The sequence below is a fragment of the Pristiophorus japonicus genome, chromosome 5 (genome assembly GCF_044704955.1).
Source record: "Pristiophorus japonicus isolate sPriJap1 chromosome 5, sPriJap1.hap1, whole genome shotgun sequence".
Classification (NCBI taxonomy): domain Eukaryota; kingdom Metazoa; phylum Chordata; class Chondrichthyes; family Pristiophoridae; genus Pristiophorus; species Pristiophorus japonicus.
This window is the reverse complement of record NC_091981.1, coordinates 164,417,499-164,442,186: the sequence shown is the minus strand read 5'-3', so window position 1 is coordinate 164,442,186 and position 24,688 is coordinate 164,417,499. Positions and strand designations below refer to the sequence as shown.

The following is a 24,688-nucleotide window of genomic DNA, read 5'->3' as shown; positions in this document are numbered from 1 at the left end:
TGGAAACAATATGGTGGAGGAGGATTTCCTGGAGTGCATAAGGGATGGTTTTTTAGACCAATATGTCGAGGAACCAACTAGGGGGGAGGCCATCTTAGACTGGGTGTTGTGTAATGAGAGAGGATTAATTAGCAATCTCGTTGTGCGAGGCCCCTTGGGGAAGAGTGACCATAATATGGTGGAATTCTGCATTAGGATGGAGAATGAAACAGTTAATTCAGAGACCATGGTCCAGAACTTAAAGAAGGGTAACTTTGAAGGTATGAGGCGTGAATTGGCTAGGATTGATTGGCGAATGATACTTGAGGGGTTGACTGTGGATGGGCAATGGCAGACATTTAGAGACCGCATGGATGAACTACAACAATTGTATATTCCTGTCTGGCGTAAAAATAAAAAAGGGAAGGTGGCTCAACCGTGGCTATCAAGGGAAATCAGGGATAGCATTAAAGCCAAGGAAGTGGCATACAAATTGGCCAGAAACAGCAGCGAACCCGGGGACTGGGAGAAATTTAGAACTCGGCAGAGGAGGACAAAGGGTTTGATTAGGGCAGGGAAAATGGAGTACGAGAAGAAGCTTGCAGGGAACATTAAGACGGATTGCAAAAGTTTCTATAGGTATGTAAAGAGAAAAAGGTTAGTAAAGACAAACATAGGTCCCCTGCAGTCAGAATAAGGGGAAGTCATAACGGGGAACAAAGAAATGGCGGACCAATTGAACAAGTACTTTGGTTCGGTATTCACTGAGGAGGACACAAACAACCTTCCGGATATAAAAGGGGTCGGAGAGTCTAGTAAGGAGGAGGAACTGAGGGAAATCCTTATTAGTCGGGAAATTGTGTTGGGGAAATTGATGGGATTGAAGGCCGATAAATCCCCAGGGCCTGATGGACTGCATCCCAGAGTACTTAAGGAGGTGGCCTTGGAAATAGTGGATGCATTGACAGTCATTTTCCAACATTCTATTGACTCTGGATCAGTTCCTATGGAGTGGAGGGTAGCCAATGTAACCCCACTTTTTAAAAAAGGAGGGAGAGAGAAAACAGGGAATTATAGACCGGTCAGCCTGACACCGGTAGTGGGTAAAATGATGGAATCAATTATTAAGGATGTCATAGCAGTGCATTTGGAAAGAGGTAATATGATAGGTCCAAGTCAGCATGGATTTGTGAAAGGGAAATCATGCTTGACAAATCTTCTGGAATTTTTTGAGGATGTTTCCAGTAGAGTGGACAAGGGAGAACCAGTTGATGTGGTATATTTGGACTTTCAGAAGGCTTTCGACAAGGTCCCACACAAGAGATTAATGTGCAAAGTTAAAGCACATGGGATTGGGGGTAGTGTGCTGACATGGATTGAGAACTGGTTGTCAGACAGGAAGCAAAGAGTAGGATTAAATGGGGACTTTTCAGAATGGCAGGCAGTGACTAGTGGGGTACCGCAAGGTTCTGTGCTGGGGCCCCAGCTGTTTACACTGTACATTAATGATTTAGACGAGGGGATTAAATGTAGTATCTCCAAATTTGGGGATGACACTAAGTTGGGTGGCAGTGTGAACTGCGAGTAGGATGCTATGAGGCTGCAGAGCGACTTGGATAGGTTAGGTGAGTGGGCAAATGCATGGCAGATGAAGTATAATGTGGATAAATGTGAGGTTATCCACTTTGGTGGTAAAAACAGAGAGACAGACTATTATCTGAATGGAGACAGATTAGGAAAAGGGGAGGTGCAAAGAGACCTAGGTGTCATGGTACATCAGTCATTGAAGGTTGGCATGCAGGTACAGCAGGCGGTTAAGAAAGCAAATGGCATGTTGGCCTTCATACCGAGGGGATTTGAGTACAGGGGCAGGGAGGTGTTGCTACAATTGTACAGGGCCTTGGTGAGGCCACACCTGGAGTATTGTGTACAGTTTTGGTCTCCTAACCTGAGGAAGGACATTCTTGCTATTGAGGGAGTGCAGCGAAGGTTCACCAGACTGATTCCTGGGATGGCGGGACTGACCTATCAAGAAAGACTGGATCAACTGGGCTTGTATTCACTGGAGTTCAGAAGAATGAGAGGGGACCTCATAGAAACGTTTAAAATTCTGATGGGGTTAGACAGGTTAGATGCAGAAAGAATGTTCCCAATGTTGGGGAAGTCCAGAACCAGGGGACACAGTCTAAGGATAAGGGGGAAGCCATTTAGGACCGAGATGAGGAGGAATTTCTTCACCCAGAGAGTGGTGAACCTATGGAATTCTCTACCACAGAAAGTTGTTGAGGCCAATTCACTAATTATATTCAAAAGGGAGTTAGACGAAGTCCTTACTACTAGGGGAATCAAGGGGTATGGTGAGAAAGCAGGAATGGGGTACTGAAGTTGCATGTTCAGCCATGAACTCATTGAATGGCGGTGCAGGCTAGAAGGGCCGAATGGCCTACTCCTGCACCTATTTTCTATGTTTCTATGTTTCTATGTTAACCCCATGAGCTCTCATCTTGTACAGTAACCTTTTATGTGGCACCTTATCGAATGCCTTCTGGAAATCCAAATACACGACATCTACTGGGTCCCCTTTATCCACCCTGCTTGTTATATAAAAACATAAGAAATAGGATCAGGAGTAAGCCACCTGGCTCCTCGAGCCTGCTCCGCCATTGAATAAGATCATATCTGACCATGGACTCAGCTCCACTTCCCTGCCCGCTCCCCATAACCCCTTATTCCCTTTTCGCTCAAAAATCTGTCTATCTCTGCCTTAAATATATTCAATGACCCAGCCTCCACCACTCTCTGGGCAGAGAATTCCATCGATTTACATCCCTCCGAGAGAAGAAATTCCTCCTTATCTCAGTTTTAAATGGGCGGCCCCTTATTATGAGACTATGTCGCCTAGTTTTGGTTTCCCCTATGAATGAAAATTTCCTCTCTGCATCCACCTTGTCAAACCACCTCATTGAGCTCAATTTTGCCCAAGCCCGTTTTCTGGCATTGCCAGAGTTACGCCGGGTTTTTAGGTCCAGAAATACACCAGAAATTGTTGTACTAACTTTCCCCAATCTTTATACTGCAGCCCGGAGCCGCGCACAAATCACTGGGGATAATTGAGCCCATTATCTTATATGTTTCGATAAGATCACCCTTCATTATTTTGAACTCCAAAGATTATGGGCCTAACCTACTCAACCTATCTTCATAAGTCAACCCTTTCATATCCGGAATTAACCTAGCGAACTTTCTCTGAACAGCCTCCAATGCAAGTATATCCTTCCTTAAATACGGAGAACAAAACTGGACACAGTTCTCTAGATGTGTCCTGACCAATATCCTGTATAGTTGTAGCATGACTTCTCTGCTTTTATACTCTATCCCCCTTGCAATAAAGGCCAACATTCCATTTGCCTTCCTGATTACTTGCTGTATCTGCAGACTAACTTTTTGTGTTTCATGCACAAGGACCCCCAGGTGTCTTTGTACTGCAGCACTTTGCAATTTTTCTCCATTTAAATTATAATTTGCTTTTCTATTATTTCTGCCAAAGTGGATAACCTCACATTTTCCCACATTGTACTCCATCTGCCACATTTTTGCCCATTCACTTTGCCTGTCTATATCCCTTTTTGTGTCCTCCTCACAATTTGCTTTCACATCCATATTTGCATCATCAGCAAACTTGGCTACATTACACTCACGCCCTTCATCCAAGTCATTAATATAGATTGTAAATAGTTGAGGACCCAGCACCGATCCCTGCAGCACCCCACTAGTTACTGTTTACCAACCCGAAAATGACCCATTTATCCCGACTCTGTTTTCTATTAGTTAGCCAATCCTCTATCCGTGCTAATATATTATCCCCAACTCCTTGAACATCCTCAAAGAACTCCAGCAAATTTGTCAAATATGATTTCCCCTTCATAAAACCATGCTGACTCTTGATTGCATTATGATTTTCTAAATGTTCGACTACGAGTTCCTTAATGGACTCCAGCATTTTCCCATTGACAGATGTTATGCTAACTGGTCTATAATTTCCTGCTTTCTGTATCCCTCCTTTCTTAAATACGGCCGTTACATTTGCGGTTTTCCAATCTGTTGGGACGTCTCCAGAATCCAGGGATTTTTGGTAGATTACAACCAATGCACCCACTATCTCTGCAGGCACTTCTTTTAAGACCCGAGGATACAGGCCATCAGGTCAGGGGACTTGTCCATCTTTAGTCCCATTAGTTTGTCTAGTACTTTTTCTCCAGTGATAGTGATTGTTTTAATTTCCCCTCCCACAATAGTCCCTTCATTATCAATTTTTCGGTTGCTTTTAGTGTCTTCTACCGTGAAGACCGATACAAAATATTTCTTCAAAGTCTCTGCCATTTTCCTGTTTTCCATTATTAATTCCCCAATCTTATCCTCCAAGGAACCAACGTTTATTTTAGCTACTCTCTTTTTATATATCTGTAGAAGCTCTTTTTGTCTGTTTTTATATTCTTTGCTGGTTTACTCTCATAAATTATCTTCTCTATCATTTTTTAAGTCATCCTTTGCTGGTTTCTAAAAATTTACCAATCCTCTGCCCTTCCACTATTCTTCACAACATTGTATGCCTTTGTTTTCAATTTGATACCATCCTTTACATCCTTAGTTATCCATGAATGGTTCATTCTCTGGACATTCATACTTAAATATCACTTTCTTTCTTTAGCTTCTCTTTTCAGGAAATGCTATCTCAATGTCCATCTGAGCGATGATTTCCTGTGTTGAAACATGAACTAATACAAATGGATTTTAATCTATAAACTTACAAAAAATTAAGAACTGCATGAATTTCATTTTTAAGGGCATCCAGCTATGTTAGGGCTATAAAACAGTTTGCTAACATGATTGATTTGAAACAAAACATCGTACCACACAACAAGACATTCATAGAAACATAGAAAATAGGTGCAGGTGTAGGCCATTCGGCCCTTCGAGCCTGCACCGTCATTCAATGAGTTCATGGCTGAACATGCAACTTCAGTACCCCATTCCTGCTTTCTCGCCATACCCCTTGATCCCCCTAGTAGTAAGGACTACATCTAACTCCTTTTTGAATATATTTAGTGAATTGGCCTCAACAGCTTTCTGTGGTAGAGAATTCCACAGGTTCACCACTCTCTGGGTGAAGACGTTTCTCCTCATCTCGGTCCTAAATGGCTTACCCCTTATCCTTAGACTGTGACCCCTGGATCTGGACTTCCCCAACATTGGGAACATTTTTCCTGCATCTAACCTGACTAAACCGGTCAGAATTTTAAACGTTTCTATGAGATCCCCTCTCATTCTTCTGAACTCGAGTGAATACAAGCCTAGTTGATCCAGTCTTTCTTGATATGTCAGTCCCGTCATCCCGGGAATCAGTCCAGTGAATCTTCGCTGCACTCCCTCAATAGTAGGAATGTCCTTCCTCAAGTTAGGAGACCAAAACTGTACACAATACTCCAGGTGTGGCCTCACCAAGGCCCTGTACAACTGTTGTAACACCTCCCTGCCCCTGTACTTTAATCCGCTCGCTATGAAGGCCAACATGCCATTTGCTTTCTTAACCGCCTGCTGTACCTGCATGCCAGCCTTCAATGACTGATGCACCATGACACCCAGATCTCGTTGCACCTCCCCTTTTCCTAATCTGTCACCATTCAGATAATAGTCTGTGTCTCTGTTTTTACCACCAAAGTGGATAACCTCACATTTATCCACATTATACTTCATCTGCCATGCATTTGCCCACTCACCTAACCTATCCAAGTCACTCTGCAGCCTCATAGCATCCTCCTCGCAGCTCACACTGCCACCCAACTTAGTGTCATCCGCAAATTTGGAGATACTGCATTTAATCCCCTCGTCTAAATCATTAAGTACAATGTAAACAGCTGGGGCCCCAGCACAGAACCTTGCGGTACCCCACTAGTCACTGCCTGCCATTCTGAAAAGTACCCATTTACTCCTACTCTTTGCTTCCTGTCTGACAACCAGTTCTCAATCCACGTCAGCACACTATCCCCAATCCCATGTGCTTTAACTTTGCACATTAATCTCTTGTGTGGGACCTTGTCGAAAGCCTTCTGAAAGTCCAAATACACCACATCAACTGGTTCTCCCTTGTCCAATCGACTGGAAACATCCTCAAAAGATTCCAGAAGATTTGTCAAGCATGATTTCCCTTTCACAAATCCATGCTGACTTGGACCTATCATGTCACCTCTTTCCAAATGCGCTGCTATGACATCCTTAATAATTGATTCCATCATTTTACCCACTACCGATGTCAGGCTGACCGGTCTATAATTCCCTGTTTTCTCTCTCCTTCCTTTTTTAAAAAGTGGGGTTACATTGGCTACCCTCCACTCCACAGGAACTGATCCAGAGTCTATGGAATGTTAGAAAATGACTGTCAATGCATCCATTATTTCCAAGGCCACCACCTTCTGGGAGCGGGCGGGTAAGTGGAGCTGAGTCCACGGCCAGATCAGCCATGATCTTGTTGAATGGCAGAGCAGGCTCGAGGGGCTAGATGGCCTACTCCTGTTCGTAATTCTTATGTTCTTAAGTACTCTGGGATGCAGACCATCAGGCCCTGGGGATTTATCTCCCTTCAATCCCATCAATTTCCCCAACACAATTTCCCGACTAATTAGGATTTCCCTCAGTTCCTCCTCCTTACTAGACCCTCTGACCCCTTTTATATCCGAAAGGTTGTTTGTGTCCTCCTTAGTGAATACCGAACCAAAGTACTTGTTCAATTGGTCTGCCATTTCTTTGTTCTCAGTTATGACTTCCCCTGATTCTGACTGCGGGGACCTACGTTTGCCTTTACTAACCTTTTTCTCTACATATTTATAGAAGCTTTTGCAATCCATTTTAATGTTCCCTGCAAGCTTCCTCTCGTATTCTATTTTTCCTGCCCTAATCAAACCCTTTGTCCTCCTCTGCTGAGTTCTAAATTTTTCCCAGCCCCAGGTTCGCTGCTATTTCTGGCCAATTTGTATGCCACTTTCTTGGCTTTAATACTATCCCTGATTTCCCTTGATAGCCACAGTTGAGCCACCTTCCCTTTTTATTTTTACGCCAGACAGGGATGTACAATTGTTGTAGTTCATCCATGCGGTCTCTAAATGTCTGCCATTGCCTATCCACTGTCAGCCCCTTAAGTATCATTCGCCAATCTATCCTATCCAATTCACGCCTCATACCTTCACAGTTACCCTTCTTTAAGTTCTGGACCATGGTCTCTGAATTAACTGTTTTATTCTCCATCCTAATGTAGAATTCCACCATATTATGGTCACTCTTCCCCAAGGGGCCTCACACAACGAGATTGCTAATTAATCCTCTCTCATTACACAACACCCAGTCTAAGATGGCCTCCCCCCTAGTTGGTTCCTCGACATATTGGTCTAGAAAACCATCCCTTATGCACTCCAGGAAATCCTCCTCCACCATATTGCTTCCAGTTTGGTTAGCCCAATCTATTTCCATATTAAAGTCACCCATGATAACTGCTGCACCTTTATTGCATGCACCCCTAATTTCCTGTTTGATGCCCTCCCCAACATCACTACTACTGTTTGGAGGTCTGCACACAACTCCTACTAGTGTTTTCTGCCCTTTGGTATTCCGTAGCTCCACCCATACCGATTGCACATCATCCAAGCTAATGTCTTTCCTTACAATTGCATTAATTTCCTCTTTAACCAGCAACGCCACCCCGCAGCTTTTCCTTTCTGTCCATCCTTCCTAAATGTTGAATACCCTTGGATGTTGAGTTCCCAGCCTTGGTCACCCTGGAGCCATGTCTCCGTGATGCCAACCACATCGTATCCGTTAACTGCTATCTGCACAGTTAATTCGTCCACCTTATTCTGAATACTCCTCGCATTGAGGCACAGAGCCTTCAGGCTTGCCTTTTTAACATACTTTGACCCTTTAGAATTTTGCTGCAAAGTGGCCCTTTTTGTTTTTTGCCTTGGGTTTCTCTGCCCTCCACTTTTACTCATCTCGCTTTTGTCTTTTGCTTCTGTCTCCATTTTGTTTTCCTCTGTCTCCCTGCATTGGTTCCCATCCCCCTGCCATATTAGTTTAACTCTTCCCCAACAGCACTAGCAAACACTCCCCCAAGGACATTGGTTCCGGTCCTGCCTTGGTGCAGACCGTCTGGTTTGTACTGGTCCCACCTCCCCCAGAACCTGTTCCAATGCCCCAGGAATTTGAATCCCTCCCTGCTGCACCACTGCTCAAGCCACAAATTCATCTGAGCTATCCTGTGATTCCTACTCTGACTAACACGTGGCACAGGTAGCAATCCCGAGATTACTACTTTTGAGGTCCTACTTTTTAATTTAGATCCTAGCTCCTTAAATTCGTCCCATAGGACCTCATCCCATTTTTTACCAATATCATTGGTACCAATATGCACCACGACAACTGGCTGTTCACCCTCCCTTTTCAGAATGTCCTGCACCCGCTCAGAGACATCCTTGACCCATGCACCAGGGAGGCAACATACCATCCTGGAGTCTCTGTTGCGGCCGCAGAAACGCCTATCTATTCCCCTCACAATTGAATCCCCTATCACTATCGCTCTCCCACTCTTTTTCCTACCCTCCTGTGCAGCAGAGCCAGCCACGGTGCCATGAACTTAGCTGCTGCTGCTCCCCCCTGATGAGTCATCCCCCTCAACAGTACTCAAAGCGATGTATCTGTTTTGCAGGGAAATGACCGCAGGGGATCCCTGCACTACCTTCCTTGCACTGCTCTTCCTGTTGGTCTTCCATTCCCTATCTGGCTGTGGACCCTTTACCTGCGGTAAGACCAACTCACTAAACGTGCTATTCACGTCATTCTCAGCATCGTGGATGCTCCAGAGTGAATCCACCTTCAGCTCCAATTCCGCAGCGCGGTCCGTCAGGAGCTGGAGGCGGATACACTTCCCGCACACGTCGTCGTCAGGGACGCCTCCCACGTAGTACAGGAGGAGCATAACACATGTCCGAGCTCTCCTGCCATGACTTAACCCTTAGATTAACTTAAATTGGCAACAACAATGCTAAAGGTTACTTACTGATAAAGAAAAAAGAAAAGCTACTCACCAATCATCAGCCAATCACTTACCCTTTTGGCTGTGACGTCACCTTTCTATTTCTTTCTACTTTTTTGCCCTCTCCCTGTAGCTGCACCGGCTGGCCTCTTGTAGGCCTCTCGCCGACCCCGGACTGACGCCTCTCCGACGCACCTTCCAACGCCTCTCGTGGCCTTTTGTAAGCCTCTCGCCGACCCCGGACCCACGCCTCCGACACACCTCCCGACACCTCTCACGGCCTTTTGTAGGCCTCTCACCGAACACGGACTCACGTCTCTCCGACGCTTCTCGCGGCCTCTTGTAGGCCTCTCGCCGACCCCAGACTCCCATCTCTCCGACGCACCTCCCGACGCCTCTCACGCCCTTTTGTAGGCCTCACGCCGACCCCGGACTCACGTCTCTCCGACGCACCTCCTGACGCCTCTCGCAGCCTCTTGTAGGCCTCTCGCCGACCCCGGACTCGCGTCTCTCCGACGCACCTCCTAACGCCTCTCGTGGCCTTTTGTAGGCCTCTCGCCGACCCCGGACTCGCGTCTCTCCGACGCACCTCCCGACGCCTCTCACGCCCTTTTGTAGGCCTCACGCCGACCCCGGACTCCCATCTCTCCGACGCACCTCCTGACGCCTCTCGCAGCCTCTTGTAGGCCTCTCGCCGACCCCGGACTCGCGTCTCTCCGACGCAACTCCCGACGCCTCTCGCAGCCTCTTGTAGGCCTCTCGCTGACCCCGGACTCCCGTCTCTCCGACGCACCTCCTGACGCCTCTCGCGGCCTTTTGTAGGCCTCTCGCCGACCCCGGACTCACGTCTCTCTGATGCACTTCCCGACGCCTCTCGCGGCCTCTTCAAAGAATCAATTCATTTTGAATATCCTTACTGAGGTAATGAGGTATTATGGGGTCACACTTTGCTCGCAGTTCAACTTGACCAAGGAAATTTCCATTTGGATAATTAAATTTTTTGTCATTCCACAAAATGCCAGATTCTATTTTGCCAAATGACAAACAATGGAACTGAATCTCGTTAGAACAGAACTCCAGTAATTATTTTCTATTGCAGGTAACTTCATTTTGACATTGTGGATAGTTGTATTGCTTCTGATCCCTCCTTTCATGTTCCACCATACCTCCATGCAAGTGTGCCAGTGAATGATCATGCTTTTTCAGAGTAAATGAAAGGTGCTTCCACACATTGAAGCCATCCTTCAAAATAACATTAACATATGTTCTAAAAGGAAAAACATTATCTGATGGCTGAAAAAGCACAAGCCATGGTTGGAGAGCATTGTCTCAATTTTTCAGGTGGATAAAATAGTTCTCCTTTATAAAACGGTGGAACTTTATTCTTATTTGTTTGGGACTTCTTTGATGTTTTTGCTCTTTGTCTGTCGATTAGTCTTTCTGGCCATAGTGCTAGGTCATCAGAGCTAAATGGCCTCTGTGAGCTCCCCCCCGTGATTCAGGGTCTTCTGATTGTGTTTGCACATTTTCCACCATTTTAGCTGGTGTTTTTTCAAGATTTAGTGCCTCTTGAGTCGAAGCCAATATGAGTCGAAGAAACACTTTGATCGGCAGAGGTGGAATTTTTGTCACTTTCTGCCTCTTGTGATGCAAACAAAGTGGTTAATTTAGAATATGTCAACAAGTGTTTGGCTTTTTCCTTTGAAATCTGTTGTGGTTGAGCACCGACCACTGAAATACGAGTATTTCATTACTACTACACTATCATTCACTGTCAGTGAGCTCATAGACAAACTAACATGTGATAGGTAGCGATTTTTTAGTCAAGCTTTACACAGTTTTGTAATTTTCGGACACAGGCTGATTGGACAAAAACAGCACTTGTCACCTCGAAAATAAATACTGCATGCTTGTCAAGCTTTGCAGAGACTGCATGGGAACAAAAAATATCCTGCTACCAACCAAATATGGACATACAAAACAAAATTACCAATGAAAAAGTCACTAGCCCTAATTATTACCCACCTGTTAAAAGGTAATGCTGGAATTTTATATTAACAACTGTTGTAAAATTGAACCGGTTCATGAACTGTACTGTGCTACTTTAAGGTGACATGAGCAGTTAAATTTACATTTTACAATAATCTGTGGATATGGCCTAATTTGGTCTGCGACCCCAGGTGGTTGCTTGCCCCTAAAGCTGGTATGCTATATTTAAGTAGATGTTATTTCATGTTCTGTATGTCTCCTTACTGGTGTTTGTTCCCAAATACATTTTTAGAAAGTAAATGTGCCCAATGACCAGAAATTGAAGTAACCTTTAGCCTTAAAAGATTAATTTGTCACAATATTCACCACAGTTTGGTAAATAATTTAGTGATTTTTTTTTGCATTATAATTTACTTCTTTGCAGGTTTGGAATTGCCTCCAGTCCAAATCTCTCATGCTCAGTCATGTTCTCTTTCTTGCATGTGCTTTCCCTCTTCATCCCCAATACTCCCCCTCCACCCCCACACGCTCCTTGCCACTGTCATAAGAACATAAGAAGTGGACATACACTCACAGTACAAAAGTATCTATATATACAGTACAGATTTACAATATTACTGGTACCCATAAGGATGTGTAATGAAGCAAAATACTGTGGATGCTGGCACTCTGAAATAAAACAGAAAATGCTGGAAATACTGAGGTCAGGCTGCATCTCTGGAGAGAGAAACCGAGTTAACGTTCTAGGTCGATAATCTTTGCTCAGAACTAGAAGAAAAAAGAAAGACTTTCATTTATATGGCACCTTTCACAACCTCAGGATGTCCCAAACCGCTTTACAGCCAATGAAGTTGAGTCACTGTTGTAAATTAGGAAACGCGCAGCCAGTCGTGCACAGTAAGCTCATACAAACAGCAAAGTGACAATGACCAGATAATCTGTTTTTGTTATGTTGATTGAAGGATAAATATTGTCCAGGACAAGTTCGAGATGTAATGGTTTTTAAGCAAGTACAAAGGCAGGGAAAAAGGGGTTTGGGGAGGAGGGAAGGAAAGAATAAAAGGGAAGGGTGCTAGGGTACATAAGTACATAAGTACATAAGAATTAGGAACAGGAGTAGGCCATCTAGCCCCTCGAGCCTGCTCCGCCATTCAATAAGATCATGGCTGATCTGGCCGTGGACTCAGCTCCACTTACCCGCCCGCTCCCCGTAACCCTTAATTCCCTTATTGGTTCAAATTCTATCTATCTGTGACTTGAATACATTCAATGAGCTAGCCTCAACTGCTTCCTTGGACAGAGAATTCCACAGATTCACAACCCTCTGGGAGAAGAAATTCCTTCTCAACTCGGTTTTAAATTGGCTCCCCCGTATTTTGAGGCTGTGCCCCCTAGTTCTAGTCTCCCCAACCAGTGGAAACAACCTCTCCGCCTCTATCTTGTCTATCTCTTTCATTATTTTAAATGTTTCTATAAGATCACCCCTCATCCTTCTGAACTCCCAACGAGTAAAGACCCAGTCTACTCAATCTATCATCATAAGGTAACCCCCTCATCTCCGAAATCAGCCTAGTGAATCATCTCGTACCCCCTCCAAAGCCAGTATATCCTTCCTTCCTGGAAGGCAGGAGTGATTAAATGATAAAAGAGATGATGGTGCAAAGAAAAAGGGGATAGTAAAGGACAAGTAAAGGAACAATAGATGGGTCTAGAGGAGCTGTAAATGACAACAGTAGAACCATTACCAGAACCTGCAATCCGAAAAATGTGATTTGCTTGTGTTGACCCACATGAAAATCAGCAGAGGCAGAAAGGCTAGGCCATTTTATGAATCATTTTAGCAGTAAAGCTGGTACCTTTTTTGCTCCAAAAATCTTGATATAGTTTTCATAAACATTATTTCAAAGTTATAACTATTTAGTGAATAGAAACCTCTTTCATTTTGAGTATGTAATGATTTGCAGCTAATTGATTAGCAGTTTTAGTAATGTTAAAATATATTTAATCATGAACCTGATTAGATAATGGACAAACAGAGCAGGTGTAGTAAAATGTCAAAATAAACCAAGTAACACTGGCAAGGATTTCTGACTTTGTAAGGATTTATTTTACAAGTTCCTGATTTATGTCTCACAAATTACAAACCACTCGTGAAGGTACAATTTGGAATACATGGGGAGGCTCACGATTCAAAGTAAATGGAGATCATATAAGATTGTTTTAAAACTTTGTGGAGTAAATACTCCACAGAGCCTTAGCTATACAGATAAATACACATGAAAGGTCAATTTCCATTTATTGTTTACAAAAATGATTTAGGAACTTAAATAAAATGACCAGGTGCAACATACATGCCCAGTATGCCTGGATAATGATTGACGCTCTCATATATTGCAATGTAGCATCATAATTTGCCTATATTTCTGGCAATGGAAGTGTTAGGTATTGTTATAAAAATAAAAATGTGTCCATCCTTAGTAAATGAAAAACCACCATACAAGTGCTATAGATTACTTACTGGTTTTGTTCATGCTATGGAGGATGGAAAAGCTACATCTCCTTTAGTACTGGTTGAGCTCTACCTGGCACAGTAGGTCTTGGAGCTTGGGCAGGAAGCTGAGGCAGTACTCAAAATGGAGAAAGTAGATTATTTTTAAACGTAGTTTGTATGTATTTACATACGATACTCATTTTAAGTTAAGAACGTCCAATTAACATATGCTCTAACATATGCTCTGGCAGTTTCGTTATGTCTTGGTCTATGTTTGTAGAAAGGCCACCTGGTACTACAAGGAATTACTTTATTCATAAATGTAAACCATTCTTTTCTTAGGACATACTCCTTGTGAAGGAAAAGAAGGAATATTCCCTATAAAGGAATATTTTTATGAAGGGTCCTTAATAGGAACAAAATAGTACCATAGCAGGTAAACTGCTAGATTATTATTTAAAATGATGATGTAAACTAATAGAGCTCCAGTGGTCGAACTACCTTTTGAGTTAGTACATCACAGAAAAATATGAGAACTCCAGGTAATGAGGTAATTATCATACAGATCAAGATTAAACTGTTAAAATTGCACTGTACACAAAAGGAACTCTTCAAAATCTCCTGTGCAGGTTCTATTCATGAATCTAGTACTTTTATAAGTCCAGCATGTTAGACATAAAAATATATACAGGTTCATAGGCATGCCATAAATAGACATTTGAACTTACTCAAATATTCAGGTATACTGTGCTCTTATCAGACCTTGGATTGTAGTAATTATTGTGTAAATTTTTAAATTTGATGCTTTGCTTTTGGATATTAAATTATTTAATATTTGAAACAATGCAGTTTGCAGTCTGGTTTAAGCTTTTGTTTTGTCTTTTTACTTTAACTGTTGCAGTGTCTGTTTTGTGTACCTACCAATGCAAATGCTTTTCAGCTGTTATAGTGGCCACTTAATTCAAAAAGTAGCTTGACAACTGGAAGAAGGGTGCAACAGTTATTCAATACTATCTTTGCTATGAAATCTGCCACAATAGTGTTCTAGTTGTAATTTTAGTAGTACCATAATTTGCGGTCAGCGGCGAAGCTGGCCCTGATGAAAGCTGCCCATAGAGATCGCAAGAAGTTTGCCTTTTTCGACATTCAGTTGATTTCAACACTCTAATGGGAATCACGAGCATAGTACTACAGTGAAATCAACAAGCTGTCTAAGCAGCTAATCACATTGCAGAATTCTCATAAGACAGGAAACCAGAAAATGCGAAGCTGCTTTTATCCAGACTGTTTAAACATGTTAGAGAGCAAAATAAAGATTGAGACTCTCAAATAGGGATAAGCTAGAAGCTGAAATATCACGAACAAGCTTTTTAAAAAAAAACAATACGGTTTTTTAAAATTTGAAATTTTTACTAACATGGAGAAATTTGATACTCCACAAATATAAAAATTAGTTTTTCAGGGCCAGAATATTTCTTTACCAGTCAATACACTGTTAAAACCTCAATTCCACCTATTCCACCAAGGCTTAATGGCGTCTTTAACAGCGATATTACCACATAAAAGCCCAAATATTTGGCAGCTTCACTGATTGCTGGCTATTTGGGGGGCGGGGGGGGTCCACAGTCAGTGTCGGAGCAGTGAATGACTGACCGCAAATTCAGGATTTCCACGTTTAGTTGTGCATGCACTAATCTTGAAGTTGCCGTCAATTTCAGAGGGGTAATGACTGTTAGTTCGCCATCATTATCCACCGCAAATTTCAGGCCATGTTCTCCATTCAGTCCTTCTTTGAAATGTCACTTACAGGCCTAAAAGTAAGATACAAGGTTTAAGATTGAGACTTATTACAGTACACTAATTAGAGTCTATAATAATTGCACACCTACCTCCACAGCTAAACAAATGTGCAATTTGTTGCCATCCTAAAGCCTTTTTATAAATTAAAAGTATTTTATTTATATGTATAATTTAGTATTCATATTTGCAAAAATATAATTTGATGTTAAGACAGGAGAATATGCCACTGATGAGGAAGATGACGAAATGGGCTCAGTTCTCACTGGTGGCGAAATGGCGATTGAAGTGTTTGACCTGCCTGAAACCGATGATATGCTTTCTCCTACAGAGGTGGACGCCAGCAAGATTGCTCACAAATTCAAAGAGGTAACCAGGAATATGTTTATATAGTCAGCCAATCAAAAGGTAGTCAAACGTGAAGTAATTGAGTAAAATAAGATGAAAGTAAATGAAGTAATTATCTCAACAAGGACTTGCTGAAAAACATGAATGTTTTTCAAAAGTAATTTTAATGTACAAAACAATTTGCAGAAAAGAATCAACTTTTTATAATGATTGAAATAATGAATAATGGGAAACATTTTGTATGAGTCAGAGTTGGAAACCAATGCACTTGAATGTATCTCAAGCCCTTTCTTGTGTTGTCTTTCCTTTTTAAGTATTTATTATAAGGAATAATACTGTCTATGCTCAGCTTTGTAGGGAATTATAATGTAAACAATTGCTTTGCATCTCAATAACTGCAGAACACTTCACTATATTTAAACTTTATGCATTGCTTTTTATGCTCCTGCTGAAAATGGCGCTGATATACATGCATATCTGATTGCTACACCCATAATCATAAATGTTTGATTTGTGACTTTTTGGAATCAAGCATGTTGTTTATATTTCATAACCTGTGACTACAGTTTCGAATAGGTGTAAAATACCTCTTGGTTTCCCCTCAAGATTATGGGCTCAATTTTCCCCAGTGATTTGCGGCATTTTTTTGGTGTAGGCTGTTTTTTTTGTCATATTGGGTCAAATTTTTGGCTTTTTTTTTTCAAACTTTCCCCCTGAGATCTGCGCCAGCGTAACTGACTTAGTTACGATTTTTCTAGGCCAGTTTATTTTTACGTTATGTCTGCGCCGGTTTTTTCAATTATTCACAGTTTGGCCAACATTGTTTTCTATTACGTTCGCTTATCTGGCCACTCACAAATAACCTTCTGGTGAGTTAAGAACACCAGCACACATTCACAAATCTGCGCTGAAAGACGCCATTGTTTTTAAATCGAAGATTTCGGAGAGAGTCAAGAACACTTGTCAAAATCACTAACAAAGTTCAACTTTTTTTTAACCTGTCAACGTAGAAGTATAAATTTGTTGGATTTCACAAGTTTTCTCATTTTTTTACTCACTCACACGCCACCAGCGAACATCTTGAAGAAGGCCTGGAGGGTTGTAGGTTTGGCCGGTAGAATCGGCCTCGCGTCCAGACACAGCAGCTCGGGGTTCGGCTACAAAACAAGCTGTGCGGTATGGGAGAGGCGGGGGAGTGGGGGGGTGGGGAGCAGAGAGAGAGGAGAGGAGGGAGAGATAGTCGATCTTATGGCTTGTAGCCAGTGGAGGGGGAGGGAGAGAGAGAACCAATCTTACGGCTTGTAGCCCAGGAAGGGAGAGAGATAGCCGAACTTACGGCTTGTAGCCCGGGGAGGAGGAGGGCGTGAGAGGTCACAAGACTCAAGGTGGGGGGGGCGGTGTGGGGGAGAGAGAGAGGAGAGGTCACAAGACCTTTGGGTGTTGTCTATCCATACAGACCTTGGCGAGAGAGAGAGAACTGCAGACCTGTGCTGCCTGCTTTCCTGCCATTTTGAGCTTCGTTGAAAGTTTAACTTTTAAGTATGGGGGCAATACTGACAATGCCACACCTTGTGCGAGCCTTCTGCATCATGGTGATACGTAGGAGACAATTCATTAGAGCTCATAGCATCAGGAACATCAGAGCCCATAGGGTGCTGGGCAGAAGGCCTTACCCACGTCGGGTATATCGAGACAGTCATTCGTACCTGCACCTGAGTAATGCAGACTGTATCAGAAGACTGCGTTTCCGCAAATGAGTTGTCTGTGAGATCTGTGAGTTGGTGAAAGCAGACCTGTAGCCGAGAAGCGTCAGGAGGACTGCTTTGTCAGTTGAACTGAAGGTTACAGCTGCACTTTCATTCTATGCCTCCGGATCGTTTCAAGCTGCAACTGGGGATGTGCGCGCAATCTCTCAGCATGCAACACATGTCTCCATTCGCCAGGTCACGGCTGCACTGTATGCGCGGAGGAATGACTTCATCAAGTTCCCCATGACCGCCCAAGCAATCCTCTGACATTTCCTCCCTCATGCCAGTGACGTGGTTTGCATTTCTTCTGACATTCCCTCCCTCATGGCCACTATTCCCTCACTGCTGGTCCCGGATATCATTCCCATTTCTCATGAGAGTGTTGTAACTTCTCCCGACAGTCCCGCTACCTCATCACTCACCCCACTGATGGTGTCCAGGAGTGATCGGGTAAGGTCAATGCTCTCCGCACTCAATGTCATCATCTGAATCACATCTGTTACATCCTGCATCTCAGGAGAGCGTGGTTGAGCTCTCCTTCCCCTCCTCCCCATGGGTGTGGGGGCCCTGGGTGTGCCTCGCTGCACCACACCACTGGGACCCGCAACCTCGGAAGGTGGGAAACCATGGAATGTCCCACCAGCACTCAAACCACCAGTCACAGAAGGGGCTGGCACCACTATGAGCGGCACCTCCTCCATATTCAGTACAACAGTGGGAGCTTCATCCAGCTCCATCCCCTCCCCCCACCCCTCCCCATGTTCTTGGTCTGGAGGGTTGGATTGGAAGATGTTCTCCTTTTTAGGCTTATCCTCATCTGAATCTTCTTCTGCATTGTCGGGGTTGGCCTCAAGTTCTGCAAAAGATAACAGAAATAGGCTCAGACATCGCAGGCCAGGCAGCAGGTTAATTTGAAGGGCCACGATGAATTTGCAGGACTTATCCTTTCGCTCGAGTGTGGGCCCAGCTTGTGCAGTACTGATTGCTTTTTTCCAGGCAGGACTCATCAAAGCAGCGACCCTCTCTTCCAAGGGTGTCAGTGGGTGCAGATTTGCCTGTTTGAGTTCTTTCCGTGTTATTATGTGCCACCTTCCTCTGCAAAGATGAAAATGCAACTTTTGGAGAGTGTGTCTTTCTGCTGGGTGGGACATATACAGCTGGTCACATTTACAATTGCAATGAATAAATGAAATTATTACTTACATTAACTACTTGACCGAGTACCTGTCATTTCTTTTTACACTGGCTTCCAAATCTCGTGTTCACCACTGCGCAGTAATCTTCTGCAACTTGGTTCCAGCGTTTCTTCTTTTCTTTTGGTGGAACTTTTATGTGACCTCTGCTGGTATCCAGCTCTCCTGCCATCTGCTCTCAATCACAGCAACAAGTGCCTCCACTTCTTCCAGTAAGAAATTCTTGGTCCTTGCTACGCGTTGCATCTTGCATTGCTCCAGCTGTGATTTTTCCAATGCTCTCACCGCACTCGTTCTCACACATACACAACTGGCTCTTTAAAAATCCGAGCTGTACTGAGCATGCGCATGCATTGGAACGACATCAAAAACATAACTCTTTTTCCCGCGCAGAAGGTACGGCATTTTTTTTTGGTGCAGACAGCAGGCTCCACCCTCCGAGGCGACTGGACACGCTGCACGGCGCCAAATTCGAATTATAGATCGGGGAAACTTTGGCAAAATATTTCTGCCGCATTTCTGGCCTGGAAAACCTGGCGTAACTCTGGCAATACGCCAGAAAAAGGACTTGGGGAAAATTGAGCCCTATATTTAGTACACATGTAACAAAGCAGTAATATAGATATTTTCACTATTAGATTCTTGGCCCTGATGCTTCCAGAACTAGTGCTAAACCTATTAAAGTGGTCTTGCTGCCTAAATAGTATTGTAATTGCTTAGAAGTACCATGTGTTTCACATGAATGTAAACATTTCCAAAAGTAAAGAAGTGAAAAGTCAATCACACAAAGTTTATTGCCAAAGCATCATTATCTTGTACACATATATCAGAGATATATCAAAATAGAAGGATACCTGTCCCTTCAAGTTATTTCTCAGCTGAAATCTATTTCACCTACTTTGGCATGACAGCAGACCATTTCTTTCCCACATGCAAAGTTCTTGCCTGATTCCTTTTTTCTAGTTTAGTGAGTTAGTTCTAAAATGATCAATTACACTATGTTCATCATTTGAGTTTTCGGTTACATGTGGACAATCACTCCAATCCTTTTCTGAGACCTGACATCCAAACAATATTTATGTTATTGTTTTGTTGTCAGCGAGCATATCTGGAGATTTACTCACAAGATCAAGACCTCCTACAGTCATCATCATAGTCAGTCCCTCGAGATCGAGGAAGACTTGCTTCCACTCTAAAAGTGAGTTCTCAGGTGACTGTACAGTCCAATACTGGAATCACAATCTATGTCACAGGTGGAACAGACAGTCATTGAAGGAAAGGGTGGGTGGGGAGTCTAGTTTGCCGCACGCTCCTTCTGCTGCCTGCACTTGTTTTCTGCATGCTCTTGGTGACGAGATGCGAGGTGCAATGCGCCCTCCCGGATGCTCTTCCTCCGCTTAGGGCAGTCTATGGCCCGGGATTCCCAGGTGTCGATGGGGATGTTGCACTTTATCAAGGAGGCTTTGAGGGTGTCCTTGAAACGTTTCCTCTGCCTACCTGGGGCTCGCTTGCCGTGTAGGAGTTCAGAGTAGAGCGCTTGCTTTGGGAGTCTTCTGTCGGGCATGCAGACATTGTGGCCTGCCCAACGGTACTCCCAAGATATCTCCCAAAATAACTTGAAATAACTTGCATACTGTTACCAGGCATGACTGCTTAGGTTAGACTGCAAGAAGGCATGCAATTTGACAGAGCTCAACTTAACTTTGTCCTTTAAACGAAGGAAAATTGACCTTCATTAATTTGTGGAAAATGTGATTGTGTGAAATCTAATATCTGGAGTACAGTTAATAAAGAAGAAATGGAGATGATTCACCTTCAGGTATAGTAATAAACATTCTTCAAAGTAAGGTATACTCAACGTGCTATGTTCACTGTCTTCTGTGGTTTGCAAGAATATTAGCTGTGGATTTTATCAACTGTGCTCACCTATTTTGCTGTCAGGTGTTTATATATCCACAGGCTTCAACATGATTTAATGTATAAATGATCTAAATTTTTGGAGTTTAGATTCTTTCAACTATTTAGTTGTTATCAGCTTTTTGCTTTGGAGATTTTGAATTTATTATGTTTTTTTAAAAAGGATTTTAAAATTCTATTGTAATTGTAGTCTCTATTTCGATGTTGGGGAGCTCTTACCGTTACCACTTGGCCAATAGTTCAAAGTGACTGAAAATATTAGCAATAGAGATTTGTTTTAATTTGTTACAATGGGCTGTAAATTGCAGCCACTCCGGGTGCGTACAATGTGCGCACGCGCCCGAAGAGGCCCCACAAGTTCTGGGTTTAGGCGCGGAAAGCGCATGCACCGAAATCCGGCACTTATGAACTGTCAAAATGTCTTTTGACAGATACAATGCATACGAAAGTAAAGGGTCTCTGCGGGCGGAAATTTGGTTTATTTGCTCAACTCTTGACCAGAGAATGTCCTTAAAACTCTTGCATTTACCAGTGTAAGAGTTTTAAAAGATAGAAAAATTAAATGTTATCAGTAATTTTTGTATTAAAAACCCTGTCCATTAAGGTAAGTTTATTTTTAACCCTATTAAAACATTTTTAAAACATTTTCAAAAAGGTAAAATTTTTCCTAAAACATTTAATTTAATTCAATTTCAATTAATTTTAAATATGTGAGGTGTTTTTTTTATTTATGTGTTTCTGTGTTTTGGGGGGTATTTTTATCGATAGTAATGGGAGCTCATACAAACAGAATTCACCATTAATATCAATGAGAATATTACATTGTGATTGGTAGTCCAGGCCTACGTGATCCCAGGTTGCGCTTACGTTCCTGGGATGCGTGGGCTACGCAACTAGACATCGGATCAGAAGGGTTTGTTTAATAGTTTTAAGTTTAAAAAAAATTAATTTCATAAATGTACCTGACTGAAATTTTTGGCCTAATGTTTTAATTGTATATACTAGAATTATACCCTACAAATTTTTCCCTTTCAATTATTTCTTCAATTTCCTTTTGAAAGTAATTATTGAATCTGTTTTCATCAATTCTAATTAAATGATTGCGAGCTTATACTAAGGAGCTGTTTGAATTTAAATTTAATAAAGTCCTAGCACTTTCCAGCATACGGTAAATGAGACGAAACAGTGTCATCTCTGAAGGTTATGCTGGTATTCCTATTTTAGTTATATTAACTGAACCTGAGGGCACATTTCTAAGGGATGTGGTAAAGGAAGGTCACACTGGTTTTGGATGAAAAATTCCTCAAGTTTTTAAGACCACTCTAGTTTTTTTTATTCTATTGCATGATTTTATCCATGGTATGTGGAATATAGCCTTTATTTGAAGAATGATGACTTCTACATTTAAAGGTGAGCGTTATTTTTGTTTAATAGTTTTAAGTTTAAAAAAATTAATTTCATAAATTCTGTGTATAATAATTGATTTCCTTCACTGCAGAATGGCTCCAGGAAATGATGTGTGTTGTATCTTGTATTTGTTAGATACCTGCTTTTAGACCAGTGAGAGTAGACTCAGTGATTGTAGTTGGGGGTGTTTAAGGTTTGTTAGAGAAAACATTACAACCTGGAAAATATCAATACCCTAATAGTGCTACAGCATTAATTTTGACTTTGAGAATGTCTGAGGAGAGGGAAACATTAGGAATGGTATGGCTTTAATAAGACTGGTATTGTGAGTCATCACAGAGGTGGCACTCTTGAATTTATAACATACTGCACTGTAGTAGTGTGAGAATGGCTTCAATTGTTGAATAAGGCATCTTTGTGAGAGTCTGTTTAAGCTTTGCAGAATTGTTGTCTGACCAATTTTTTTGTGTCCATCTAGCTACAGATTAAGCATTCTGTTACTGAAGCTGAAATTCAGAAACTAAAAACTAAGGTAAGGTGCTATGAAATGATTATTCTGATATTTTGTTTACATATTTCTGCACTTTAAGGTACAGTAGACATCAAATACTGTATTTTTATCTTTTTTTTCCAGTAGGCACCTAATTAAATAACTTGTTCAGTATTTTAATTTTAAAAAAGTGAAGCAAACAAGACTGAAGAAGAGAATGCAAAGGAACCGTTTCTATTTTTGTATATAAATGGCAAACAATCTATGAATAGTCTCAATTTTTGAGAAACATAGTAAGAAATTGTTTCATGGTTCTCATTTAAATGTGTTTTTTTAATTTGATCTAAACAGTCTTTTTCTTTGTAAAGATGATTTCATGTGGAAGGGTATTCCATTCAATCTGCCTGTTAATTACTTAAAATTGATTTACTTATTAGAAATTAAAATGGACTATTATTCAAAGTGCAGTCAAAGTTCTTTTTTGAACTCCAGAGCTGACTAGATTGTCCAAAGTGGTATTTTCTCATCCATTATCTTCCTATGCCCCTGTACTAATTGCAACATTGGATTTTGAAATCCAAATCGGCCCATTTCCAGGTGCATAATGGCCACAGAAGCCGGAGGCCCCAGACTCGACCAAAATTGGTCCTATCGTGCATATTTACGGTGAGCTGTGAACACCAATCTGGCTTCCAGAGGCAGCTCAACAGTTTGAAGACGACCAATTTTCACCAGGTGCCTTGCTGGCAGCAGCCCTTTGGCAAGTCCAGATGTGGGGAGATGACAACGAGAGGGAGACTAGACAGCTGCCCGGAATAATGCTGTGGAGGCAAGAGCAACATTTCTGCTTCTCCTGGCTCCACACCTGTTTTTGGTGATAGCCTCTATTGGTCCCTTCAAGGCTTACTTGTTAAGCCGCTGCTGAGGAACCTAAAAACCTGAGCGGAAAGTGCCCAACTTGTCTTCTGCTCAGTCTTAACCAACACACATTCAGCTGTGCGTGCTTTGGAGCAGTTCGCAGTCAAGTGGCGACATCCAAAATAGCAGGTCGTCGTTCAAATTAGCATTGCACACTGATTGACGTCACAATCTGCCTCATTTGCATTCTTATGCTGAATACAGGCAATGGCCGCGTTACCGACGCAGAATGGCGAACGCAAACAAGGCAGCAGCCATTTTTCTGCCGAAACCGGCTTTAAATGCCGGCGCTAGAACATGAAATTTTGCGACCTTTGTTCCTTTTTTATGCTTTGCTAGACCAAACATATTTAGCAGGCCTAGGACTTGACAGGGACTGGTACCAAAAGTGGGTAAAGGTTTATGGAATGCAGTTGCCTATGGAGTAGTGCAGCTATAAACAGTATAAGAACATAAGAACATAAGAATTAGGAACAGGAGTAGGCCATCTAGCCCCTCGAGCCTGCTCCGCCATTCAACAAGATCATGGCTGATCTGGCCGTGGACTCAGCTCCACTTACCCGCCCGCTCCCCGTAACCCTTAATTCCCTTATTGGTTAAAAATCTATCTATCTGTGATTTGAATACATTCAATGAGCTAGCCTCAACTGCTTCCTTGGGCAGAGAATTCCACAGATTCACAACCCTCTGGGAGAAGAAATTCCTTCTCAACTCGGTTTTAAATTGGCTCCCCCGTATTTTGAGGCTGTGCCCCCTAGTTCTAGTCTCCCCGACCAGTGGAAACAACCTCTCTGTCTCCATCTTGTCTATCCCTTTCATTATTTTAAATGTTTCTGTAAGAGCACCCCTCATCCTTCTGAACTCCAACGAGTAAAGATCCAGTCTACTCAATCAATCATCATAAGGTAACCCCCTCATCTCCGGTATCAGTCTAGTGAATCGTCTCTGTACCCCCTCCAAAGCTAGTATATCCTTCCTTAAGTAAGGTGACCAAAACTGCACACAGTAAACTCCAGGTTCGGCCTCACCAATACCCTGTATATTTGCAGCAGGACTTCCCTGCTTTTGTACTCCATCCCTCTCGCAATGAAGGCCAACATTCCATTCGCCTTCCTGATTACCTGCTGCACCTGCAAACTAACTTTTTGGGATTCATGCACAAGGACCCCCAGGTCCCTCTGCACCGCAGCATGTTGTAATTCCTCCCCATTCAAATAATATTCCCTTTTACTGTTTTTTTTCCCAAGGTGGATGACCTCACATTTTCCGACATTATATTCCATCTGCCAAACCTTAGCCCATTCGCTTAACCTATCTAAATCTCTTTGCAGC

The 24,688-nt window shown here is 42.5% G+C and overlaps 1 protein-coding gene across 6 annotated transcripts in view; it reads left to right on the top strand.

Annotated features, from left to right (window-relative positions):
• Positions 1-24,688, top strand: part of ppp1r9a (protein phosphatase 1, regulatory subunit 9A) — a 424,704-nt gene that overhangs the window by 217,321 nt on the left and 182,695 nt on the right. For 5 of the 6 annotated variants that reach the window (XM_070881066.1, XM_070881068.1, XM_070881065.1 and 2 more), the window contains 2 exons: positions 15,549-15,704; positions 22,427-22,480. In XM_070881066.1, coding sequence (XP_070737167.1) covers positions 15,549-15,704; positions 22,427-22,480 — 210 coding nt within the window. The remainder of the gene's footprint in view (positions 1-15,548; positions 15,705-22,426; positions 22,481-24,688) is intronic. The other variant, XM_070881067.1, reaches the window with a different exon arrangement.